The sequence below is a fragment of the Echinops telfairi genome, unplaced genomic scaffold, assembly GCF_000313985.2.
Source record: "Echinops telfairi isolate 266 unplaced genomic scaffold, ASM31398v2 ScPeMD7_17;HRSCAF=63, whole genome shotgun sequence".
NCBI lineage: Eukaryota > Metazoa > Chordata > Mammalia > Afrosoricida > Tenrecidae > Echinops > Echinops telfairi.
Genome location: NW_022103914.1, coordinates 2,906 through 14,837, shown reverse-complemented (window position 1 = coordinate 14,837; position 11,932 = coordinate 2,906). Strand labels below are relative to the sequence as shown.

Below are 11,932 nucleotides of genomic sequence, written 5' to 3'. Positions count from 1 at the left end.
CATATGTACATGCCAGTCTTAAAACCTCTATAAATACCCTTTGTCACCTAGTTCTTTCCTCTATTTCCCTTTACTTTCCTCTTGTCCCACTATCATGCTCAGCCTTCATTTGGGTTTCAATGACCTCTCTCGGTTACATTGCCCTTGCTCAATCCCTACTAGGACTCTCACACCCTCCTTGCCACTGATTTTGGATCATTTTTTGCTCCCCTGTCCCTGGGCTGGTCAACACCATCTCCTTACCCCCGTGTCCCCCTCTCCCGTGTCCCCCAGGAACTGCTGGTCCCATTGTTTTCTCCTCCAGACTACTCATCCAGTCTATCTTATCTAGATAGATCTGTAGAGATAATAATATGCATCAAAAATCAAGCCATTGCAAGATAGGCGGTCAGTGAGAACACAGCGATGGCAACAAAAAAGGAAACCAATTACTCATAGAAGAATAAATTAATTAAAAGAAAAAATTTTAAACAGAAAGAAAAACCTATAAATAGATCAAGGTCTGATTTTTTATCTCTAGGCGTGTCCTTCAGTCAGGTCTGATGGGGTACCATGCTCTAGCCCCAGAGTCTGTCCTTTGTACTCCCTCTGCTCTGCTCCCAGGGTTGCTCTGCCGCACGCTTTTAGTGGTTTGCCTCTGTCTCAGGGTCAGTCTGGGCCAGTTCCGACACTGAGTCTCCAGTTTTGTCCCCCTTAGAGCCCTGGGCCATCAAGGGACGGCGTGTCTCATGGTGGGATCAGCCATATTTTCCACTCTGTCCATTGGCTGTTCAGAGTGGGGATGTCGTCCTCCAGGCCTGGTGGGTCAGGATGTGCTCCACTCTCTCTTCCTCCCCCTAAGTGGAGCTCCATCCTATACAATGTTAGATCATCAAAAGAGCTTTCTTTCTTTTAAAATCATTTTACTGGGGGCTCGTACAACTCTTATCACAATCCATCCATCAATCCACTGTGTCAAGCACATTTGTACATTTGTTGCCATCATACTTTTCAAAACATTTTCTTTTTTTTTCCTTTCTTTTTTTTTTCTCCCTTCTCCCCCTCCCTTCCCACTCGCCCCTCAAAACATTTTCAAGAAAGCTTTCTTGGAGCATGTTGGCTTATCTCAGTAGCTCTATTTTCCCAGAATTATAGGTCAATGCAACGTTTTTATTAAGGTTTCTGCTAAAAAAGATAACACATAGGGCAATTGTTATCTAAAATGTAGAATTATTTTTATGACACTGTCTAATTCAATGTCTACTAGAACAGATTCCATATTATGAATCTTTTTAGAATTCAGTAGATTCTTTAAAATCCTTCTGTTAGATATTACTTGTGCCCTCAATTTTGTTTTCATGGCTAAGAAGATAAGAGCTAAATTTAATATTTTAATAATTAGCACATTTGCTTCTTCTTCCCTTCAACATTTGGCTTTATGTTCCTATATTTTATTATTTATATGAATAATGATGAGTAAGATCACCCCACATTATAACTCTAGACCTAAGATGGTAGCCATGCTAAGGACTGGGACTAAAACTTCATTGTGAATCAAAAGTAACTTCTACATCAGAAATATAGCCTGCCATTTCTGTAATTCTCCACTGCACCATGAGAAAATTAGTTGGTAAACAATTTCAGAGAAGAATGTATTTTTGTTTGCTTCCTATGAAGTCTTGTTTAAAATAATTCTCCCCACACATGCTTACTTGAAATACACTTTAGAATTACACATGTCCACCCTGCAGTGGAGCATATAGGGCATCAGGACTGACTTCAGGTCCAAATCCCAAATAGCCTCAAATTACACTCACTGCTATGGAGGTGATTGCAACTCTCAGCAACTCTATAGAGTGGAGCAGAGCTCCCCCGTGGGTTTCCAAGACTACAAATGAAAATATTTACTTAATATTTATTAATAACTTCTTCTAAAGGGACATCACATTCACTTAGATCTTACCTCTTTCAATATCATCCATTGGAGATTCTGGGGACACCTTGTCTTTGGATGGAGAATGTTTTACAAAATGTGGAGTCCTAGTTGAATTCCGTATTTGTTGCTGCTGTTGCTCTATATGAGACTGAATTTTACTGCTTCCTTCAACTCTGCAGTTAAGGATATCACAGGTCAAAAAGTATTACATCCATGTGTCAATAATTTAATCTTACAACATGATTAAAATTGACCACCTATTCTTTTCCCTAGAAATAAAGAATGAAAACACTAATTTCTTATTTGACAAATATTTACTGAGCCACCTACCATATGTATGCCACACATACAGGGATCACTAAAAGATACAAACATGAATCAAACCCAAATCACCGTTCCAAAGATAGGACATAAAAAATTAAAAATAAGAGAAATGTCAATGTGTATTAGAAGTACAATGTATTTCCTAAATTATAAAATTATGATCGCTATTCAAATTAAGGGGACCTGATGGTGCAGCAATTAAAGTACTCGACCACTAACCAAAAGATCTTCCGTTTAAAACCACCAGTTGTTTCCTGGGAGAAAGACATTGCAGTCTCCTTCCTTACAGATCACAGCCTTAGAAACTTCAGCAGCAATGGGCTTGGGGTTCAAATTAAATTGCATCCACACTTTCCATTCCTAACCTTAGACATGCTACTAAAAGAGTTTCATATACTTTTCTTTCAAGAACGTTAAGACTAGAGTGGTTCTTAGGTGCTGTTAGGTCAGTTCTGACTCATAGTGACCACATGCACAACAGAACAACACTCGACCCAGCCCTGCCCCGTCCTCAGAGTTGGTGCTATCCAGGAGCCCATGGTGGCTGTCCCTGTGTCAATCCAGCTCATTGAGGATCTTACTCTGTCTCTGACTCTCCACTGAACCAAGTCTGATGTTCTTCTCCAGGGACTGGCCCCTACTGACAACCTGTTCAAAGTAGGAGAGACAAAGTCTCACCATCCTTACTACCAGGGAGCATGCTGGCTGTACTTCTTCCAATAAATATTTGTTTATTCTTCTAGCAACCCATAATTGATGAAAGGGCTTCAAAAAATTCATAGAAAAATGGAATGAAAGATAATGAAATTTTGAAGTCCCCTTGTATTTAGTATTTGTCACCACCACCATAACCCCAAATTATGGATGCTTCTCCAATCTTCTTTATTCATTGCCCAGATTTTGTATGCATATGACACAGCTAAAGGTACCATGATTTGAGTCAGACACATCATGGTTTTAAAAGGGACATCTTTGCTTTTTAACTATTTTAGAGATCTCTTGCTCTGGAGCCCTGGCAGGTAGTAGTTACGTGTTGAGCTGTGATCCCAAGGTCTGCAGTTTGAAACCACTAGCCACTCCTCGGGAGAAAGACAGGGCTCTAGTCTTTCTAGAGCAACAAGTAATTTCTGTAGAAATTTGTAGTCTAGCAAGCCCAGGGGGGCAGTTCTATCCTGTCCTATAGGGTTTCGATGAGTCAGCATAGGCTCAATGGCAGTGAGTTTCCGGAGCATATTTGACTACTGGAATATATCATATAATGTCTTAACTGCAGCTTCCAAGGATGTTTATTGAGCATCCAAGTACAATGAAATCCTTGATCACTTCAATATTTTCTCCCTTTATCATGAATCTTGCTTATTGGTCCAGTTGTGAGGGCTTTAGTTTTCTTTATGTTAGTGTAATCCATATCGAAGACTGTCATCTTTGATCTGTAACAGTAAGTGCTTCAAGCCCTCTTCGCTTTCAACAAATAGGGTTGTGCTATCTGCATATCATAGGTTAAGAAGTCTTACTCCAACCTTGATGCCATGTTCATCTTCATATACACCAGCTTCTTGGATTATGTGCTCAGAAAGCAGTCTGAATTAGCAAGGTGAAAGGACACAACCCTAATGCACATCTTTCCTGATTTTAAACCACACAGGATCTCCCATGGTTTATGAACAGGTTTTAAATGAGCAGAATTTCTAGTCACTAATACCAGTTCTGGTGCCACAGTATGTGCTGGACTGTCAACTGAAGGTTAATGGTTTAAATCCACGAGTGGCTCTTGCAAGGGAAATGGTGTGGCAGTCTGCTTCTGTAAAGATCGGAAAAGCCATGGAGCAGTTCTCATAGGCATATTATGAGTTAGAATTGTCTTGAGAGCAACAAGTAATTTCTGTGAAGTCTCTCACAAAGTATTTAGAACTTTATTTTTCTCTTCATTCCCTCTTTAAAAATTGTGGTGTCCTTCATAATTTGTTTCCAACACTGTTTCATGGTTTTCAGTTTCTATGTTGAATTGTTTCAAAACAAAGCTAAAATATGTTAAATTATGATTTAAAAATTAAAATGTGTAACCAGTGTCATCAAGAAAGATTTCTTGTCTGTTGCTGTCATGTCAATTCCCGAAAATGGCAACCCAATGGATGCCAAAAACTGCTTCACAGGGTTTTCAGGGCTGTGGCCTTTTGAGAGCCGATCACCTGCTTCTCTCCAATCAAACACAATCCCTCTCTTCCCTTTAGATGCAGAGCAATTTTTATTTATATAGTGTGTATAGGTTTTAGAGCAAAACCAAAATGATAAACCCACTTCTGTCATGTACTACAGACACCCTAAAGTACAGAGTAGAACTGCTCCATAGGGTTTCTGAGGCTGTGTAGTACTTACATAATCTGGTGTCAATTTGGGACTTGAGAGGATTAAGGGTGAAAGGGTAGAGTCAAGTCTGTCAATCGGGTCATAACCAATGAGGCCTCTCTGAGAATGGACTTCTCCTGATGTGGGAAATAGAAGGACTTCTCTCAAGTTGTCTCCCCCAAATATATGCCAGACTTAGCTGCTTGAGAATGACTGTATACTTGGAGGTCATCAGGAGTGGATTGGGGGTCATTCTCCCTGAGAGTTATTAGCTGTCTAGATCAAGCAGACACCACTGTTTATCCCACAACAAGTAAGGCCCACTCCCTTCTGATAAGGATAGTAGTTGTCTGTTTCCTTGTAGGAGACACCAGAGAGGTCAAACCCGCCCAAGGATGACCAAGCTTAGGCAGCCATCATGAATCTAGGGTCCGCCCATCTTGTCACATGTATACCCCTAGACTGTCCCATTCCTATAGACAAACCCCTAGCTCATCCCTTCCTATTACGCTTATGCCTATCATAGGTCCCCTTCCTACAATGTGTTTGCCTATTGTACTGCCCCTTCCTGTGATGTGTGATTCTGTAATCATGTCCCCCTAAAGTGATAGAAATGCATGGCTAGCAATAAAGAAGGAGCTCTCTCTGGAGCCCTGAAGGCTCTCCCCAATTCCCGGGGCCCTCTCTGGCTCTAGGGCCAGGAGAGGCTCCCCGGTTCTCAATCCCTGAGGCTGCTCCTGCTCTTGTAGCCAGGTTCCACCATGATGACCACCAAGCAGGGCGGAGGTAAGAAATGATCCCATGTAATGTGTCTGACTGCATCATTGTAACATCTCTTTTATCTCTCATGCTCTCGATGACTTTAATATAATACATATATCTCTCAACCGTACAATTGTGCTTACTAAACCCGCGACTAGTGGTGGGGGCTGGCCCCCCTCCCCTCCACATTTAACTTAATACTATATCCTGAGGATTCTGGAATTCCTGTATGTCCTCCTTAGAGGCTGGAGATACATTCTCTCTTTGTTGAATCCCTGAAAGACGCTCTACTGACAAAACACATGGCACTATGCTGATAAACCCTGTGCCCTAGAACAGGAGGAGCCACATGGAGACCCCTGCCAATGCTGAGATGCTTCTACCGCCACTAGATCCAAAAGATTTTGCACCCAGTGGCCTGTGATATTCCTGCATTCGGCATCATTGCGTGTGTTTTGTAACTCTGAAAAGGACTTTAGAGATTGGTAACAGACATAAGGGTTAATATTGGACTTATGGACTTGATCTGGACTGGGCAGGGGTGTTTTCTCAATATTCAACTGGTCATGTATATAAAGCTCTTTCTCATATACCTATGAGTGTCTCTGGATTTGTTTCTCTAGTCAACCCAGACTAACACAGGCTGTAAATCTCTATAGAAGCTGATGGTCTCATCTTTTCCCCAATATTTTGGTTAGCAGCCCAACATTGAACCCACTGAGCCACATTTAGATTACATGGTTATTCGTTAAATATGTAGTGAACTACCCCAGCTAGTTCCAAAAAGGATTTGAGATGACTAAATTTTGTTACTGGCTTTTTCAATGGTCTGGTCTGGTCTATGAACACAATTAAAATGGACTTTTTGGTCACCTAAGGTATAACTATTGGTCTCTCCTGATCTGGAGCCAATACTAATGAAGAAACTAAAAGATTCAAGGAAATAATCCAAAGACGGAACAGACCACATGAAACCAGATACCACAACCGTGAGTTTCCAACAACCACTACTGACTGCTCTGGAAGGGAACATATTAGAAAGTGATGGCTAGAGTGGGAGGAAAAGGTAAATCAAAACTCAAAACAACCCAAAAAATGAATTAATAAAATGTAAAGCTTACTAGTCTGATAGATTAGTGGAACACCATAGGCTACATAACCTTCAGACACACTCAACTTTTAGCCAAAGGGCTGATAAAACTAGAAAGGGCACAATGGCATTGAACTCACAGCCATCAGTCAGAGCTGATTCATAGCAACCCCCTGTGGGTTTCTAAGACTGTAGCTGTTTACTGGAGTAGAAAGCCCAGTCTTTATCCTGAGGAAGCTACTGGTGGTTTCAAATTGCTGACCAATAGAAACACAGTCCAACTGTAACCACTACACTACCAATGGTCCTTAAAGAGGTACATTTCCTTAGCAGTCAAGCACATAGGATAAAAAAAGCAGCAATTATTTAGTAATAGTTAAGGTGGGAAGGACTTGGAAAGGACAAATCGAAATGGTAAACACAGGGAGAAAGTGCTGTTACATTGTGAGAATTGCAACCAATGTCACAAAACGTGTATGACTTGTTGAAGGGAAAACCAATTTGCTTGGTAAACTTTCATGCCAATAATAATAAAAAGTTTTTTAAAAAGTTAAAAATAAATAAATAAAATGCAAGCGTCCTTATTTACTTACATATTTGTAACTTTATTATTCATTGGGAGTTAATACATATATCATATTATTCCATAGTTCAATCACGTCAAGCAGAATTGTACAATGGCTACCACAATCTATTTCCAAACATTCCTTTTCTTCTTGGCCTCCTTGATATCCATCTCCCTTTTACTGACCCCCCCCCACCACCACCACTGTACCACTCCATCCCCCCAAAACCCTTATTCTTCTTGCTGGCCCTATAAATTCATTAATCCTGGGTTTCATATACCAAAAACACAGAGAAACATGTGACACAAAGTGGGTGACCTCCAATGACATAACACCTTTGAGATATGCCCTAATATGAACAAACAAAACACAAAAATACAGAAAATGACGTAAACCAAATCAGGTCCAGCATGTATCAACTGACAAGGTTCTAACTGTTCAAGTCAAATGTATGCCTTTGATCTTCTATACTAATCTCTCCAACCCACTGTTTAGTAACCACTTTCCTCACATCCCTCAGTCGTGGATACTGGAGATCTTGGGAGACTTATTTCCTAAGTAGATCCCAAAAATGAATCTTGGGCTCCCGCTGTCACCGATAGCCTTCTGCAAACCAGATTCTCACAATTTCGGCTCTGATACTAATCCCTCCTTTGACTTCGGATTATATGATTTATTATCCTTCGGTGACTGATGATGGTGTGCTTCTTCCATGTGGACTTAGTTGACAACTCACTTAAATGGCTGCTTATTTGGAGACAATCCTTTAACACCCCAGCCGCTATTTAATCTGATAGCTGGGCACTGTCTAATTTCTTCACCTCTTTTTGCTTTTAAGGATAGTATTTGTGTAGTAAACTTTTCTTTTTCTAAAACTTTATATATTTTAGGTGCTCATTAAATATTTCCTAATACATATAATGGCTCCTTTCATTACAATTCAAGAATAAAAGGTATGCCTATCCACAGAAAACATTCAGAAGCATAACAAACTTTTATATATCGATAAGTGGTAAAGGCTTCTTGCTAAGGAATTGCAGCAAATTTAAATTTGGAAAAGATTGAAATATTTTTGTACACAGAAATAACCAACGATCTGATTTAAAGCAATAACACTTTTTTGGGGCGGATATTTCCTTAGCAAATTTATCAATCATTTTATTAAATAACATACCTTGTTTTCTTCACAGTGATGTTGCTGCTGAGTTTTTCTAGTCGACATTCTCCAGTGTCATGGTTAATAATCAATATGCATTCTTTTAAGTAAGGTTTCTTGGAACCTTTGAAAACAGTTACCGGTGGAGTTGAACCCTGTTTAAAAAGTTAATCATCATTCCTTGAAATTTACCATAGACAGTCTTCAAGATCTTCTAGTTCTGTGTTTCTTAATGTTAACACTTCAAGTTTCTTATCTAGATGCACTAATGTGAAACTAAGGAATGTAATAAAAAAGAAACAGAGGGTGAGTTGTCAAACCTGCATCACTGAAAAAGGGGGAACAGAGAAGACACTTCCTTTGAACCAGTTTTGTTTAAAAATGTTTTGCTGAAATATTTTGGCCAATTGGGATACAATTTTAATACAAGTAATATATTTTACAGAGAAAGAAGAGAAGCCATTAATCATAATCCCTATCATTCCGTCTTCCTTACTGCTTTAAAATTTTAGGTTTTAAAATCTGGTACTTCCTTCTGTTTTCTTCTTTTTAAAAATCTGCTACTTAAAGTGGAATCTCCCCTATGCATATTAAGAAAAATACTTCCATGGAAGAGCACCTGTTACACTGAATCCAACGATTAATTTTAGCACCATTAAAAGTGGGACAACTGAATTGTATATGCTTCATTGTGTGACATAAGAGAAATCCCACAGCGCCATCTATGAGGTATTCTTTCCTTGAAAATCAAACAAAAAGAATCTTTCAAGTCCTGAGTTACAATGACCAGCTTATAGAAAATAGGAGGGATGGAGGAACAAGCTAATTCATACTAGGATGAATTAATTCAAAATCCAGAATGAGTTATATTTGGTAGGACAAGGGACCTGGCTTCTCATGAAAAATAAAGGCATAAAAAGGGGAAGAGATTTTTATAGAACAAAAGAGACTTAAGAAACAGATATACAATGTAGGAATCTTATTTGGATTATGTTTAGGAATATAAAAACTGAAAATATGCTATTGTGATTTCATGAAAATGAAGGATCAGATATTACCTATTCTGATAGGTGATTTAAACTAGTACTCTAAAATCGAACGCATATCCCTAGAGCCCATTCAGACTCATAGGACAGGGTATAAGTGCCCCACAGGTTTCCAAGGCTTTATGAAATCTTTATGGAAGCAGACGGTCACATCTTTTTCCTGTGGAGCTGCTAGTGGACTTGAACATTCAACCTTTCTGTTAGCAGCTGGGTGCCTTAACAACTGCATCCTCAGAGTTCTGTGATAGGATGGTACTGAAGTAAAAATGTTCTTATGATTTAGAGATGCATAATTAAGCATTTTGGGTGAAATAGCATAATGTCTGGAATTTTCTGAGTAAAAAGTATAATAAGAGATTAAGACAAGATTAGTGAAATGTTAACAACTGTTGAATTTCAGTGAAAGATTAATGGAGGTTATACTGTTCTGTTTTCCATTATGAGAGGATACAGAAACCTAGATCATTGCTAATAACCTAGATATCTGTGTGTTTTCTCTATCCTCTATCCCTAACTCCCGAATCCTAAAATAAATTCATGTTTATCATTCCCTTATATAGACGTATATGTCTAAACAAGATGTTGTTTATGCTTGCTCCTTTTTGAACTGTATCAGTATATCTTAAAATTGTTAAATGCCAAATATAATTTTGTCAAATGGAATAGTACTTGTAGGTCAAAAGGGAAGTTACTCATTAGACATTTAATCAAAGACCACTAAAAGGAGTAAAAGGAATCCTGGTAGTGCAATGGTTAAGAGTTCAACTAACTGAAAGGTTGGCATCAAAGCCACTCAGTGACTCCACAGGAGAAAAATCTACTCCCATAAAGATTATAGCCTAGAAAGCCTTAAGGAGTAGTTCTACTCTGTCTCATGGGATCATTATGAGTCAAAATCAACCTGATGGCCTCTAACAAGAATAGGAGTATGAAACAGATTTAGTGAATGAGAATGCCATAAAAAGGTATAGGCTAGACACTTCTAAGAATTATAGGGTGTCCTAGCAATCCAGCATTCTGTGATGCTCACCTTCCGGACACGATCGCTGAAGACAAAACAGGTGCATGGGAAAATGTGGTGAAGAAAGCTGATGGTGCCCGGCTATCAAAAGATATAGCATCTGGGGTCTTAAAGGCTTGAAGATAAACAAGTGGCCATCTAGCTGAGAAGCAACAAAGCCCACATGGAAGAAGCCCACCAGCCTATGTGATCATGGGCATAGATGGGATCAGGTATCAGGCATCTAAGACTCAGAATAAAACCATGCCCAATGTGAATGAGGGAAGGCATGGAGTGGAGACCCAATAACCATCTGTAGACAATTGGACATCCCCTCACAGAGGGGTGACAGGGAAGAGATGAGCCAGTCAGGGTGCAGTATCGCACTGAAGAAACACAACTTTCCTCTAGCTCTTTGGTGCTTACTTCCCCCAACTATCATGACTTCAATTCTACCTTACAAAACGGATTAGAACAGAGCAGGCACACTGCTACAGATAAGAGCCTGCAACACACTGGGCATCCAGGATAGATAAACCCCTCAGGACCAACAAGGAGAGTAGAGATACCAGGAGGATTAGGGGAGCGTGGGAGGTAAAAAGGGGAATCAATCACAAGGATCAATCTAGAACTCCCTCCCAGGGAGACATATAATTGAAAAGTGGGTGAGGGTCAACGGAGGACGATGTAAGATATGGGGAAAACAATCTATAATTAATCAAGGGTTCGTATGGGAGGGCGGGCGGGGGAGGGAAGGAGAAGAAATGGGGAGTTGATATCAAGGGCTCAAGCGGGAAGAGAATGCTTTGAAAATAATGAAGGTGGCATATGTGTAAATGTGCTCGACACATTGGAGGAATGTATGGATCATGATAAGAGATGTTAAGAGCCCCCAATAAAAGTATTATAAAAAAGAGAATTATGGTGAATGGGGGAGATGAATTGGAAAGAACCATGATTTTTCAATCACTCCCCTAAACAGGAGATCTGGTGGTGCAGTGGTGAAATGCTTAGATAATAACCAAAAGTTGGTGGTTTGAACCCACCAGTCATTTATAGGAGAAAGATGCTTTCACAAAGGTTTTAGTCTTGGAAATTCTATAAGGCAGATCTTTGTTGTCCGGAGGAGCCCTGGTATCTCTGTTGGTTAAATATTGGAGTGCTAGCCACAAGGTCAGTGATTCCAACCCACCAATAATTCCATGGGAGATATGAGTCTTGTCTGTTCCTGTAAAAATTTATGGTCTCAGAAATCCTACATAGGGCCCTTCTGAGTTGGGAGATATTTGGTGGCATTGAATTTGGGCTTGGTATGCTAGCCTATCAGGATAGGAGGAACACTTATTAACAATCTTCAAAAAGCACATAACACAACCTTGGTTGCTGAAAGTGAGGAGGACTTGAAGTACTTGCTGATGAAGATCAAGGATTACAGCCTTCAGTAGGATTATAACTCAATGTAAAGAGGGCCAAAATCCTCATAACTGGACGAATAGGTAACATCATTAATGGAGAAATGGTTGAAGTTGTCGAGGATTTTGTCTTGCTTAGACCCACAATCAATGCTCATGGAAACAGCAGTCAAAATATAGAAATATGTTGCACATGGATGGGGACATGTCTAGAGCTGCATTAGACATCTTTAAAGTATTGAAAAGCATTGATGTTACTTTGGAACTAAGGTGCACCTGACCCAAGCCATGGTATTTTCAATTGCCTCATATGCA

The 11,932-nt window shown here is 39.6% G+C and overlaps 1 protein-coding gene across 1 annotated transcript in view; it reads right to left on the bottom strand.

Annotated features, from left to right (window-relative positions):
- The window catches only part of EAF2 (ELL associated factor 2), a gene marked incomplete at its 5' end in the record, with an annotated part of 20,127 nt that extends 11,813 nt beyond the window's left edge, over nucleotides 1-8,314 (bottom strand). Inside the window, 2 exons of the mRNA XM_004712298.2 lie at nucleotides 1,943-2,088; nucleotides 8,178-8,314. Of these exons, the coding sequence (XP_004712355.1) occupies nucleotides 1,943-2,088; nucleotides 8,178-8,314 (283 nt within the window). The remainder of the gene's footprint in view (nucleotides 1-1,942; nucleotides 2,089-8,177) is intronic.
- Between the last annotated feature and the right edge of the window lie 3,618 nt (nucleotides 8,315-11,932).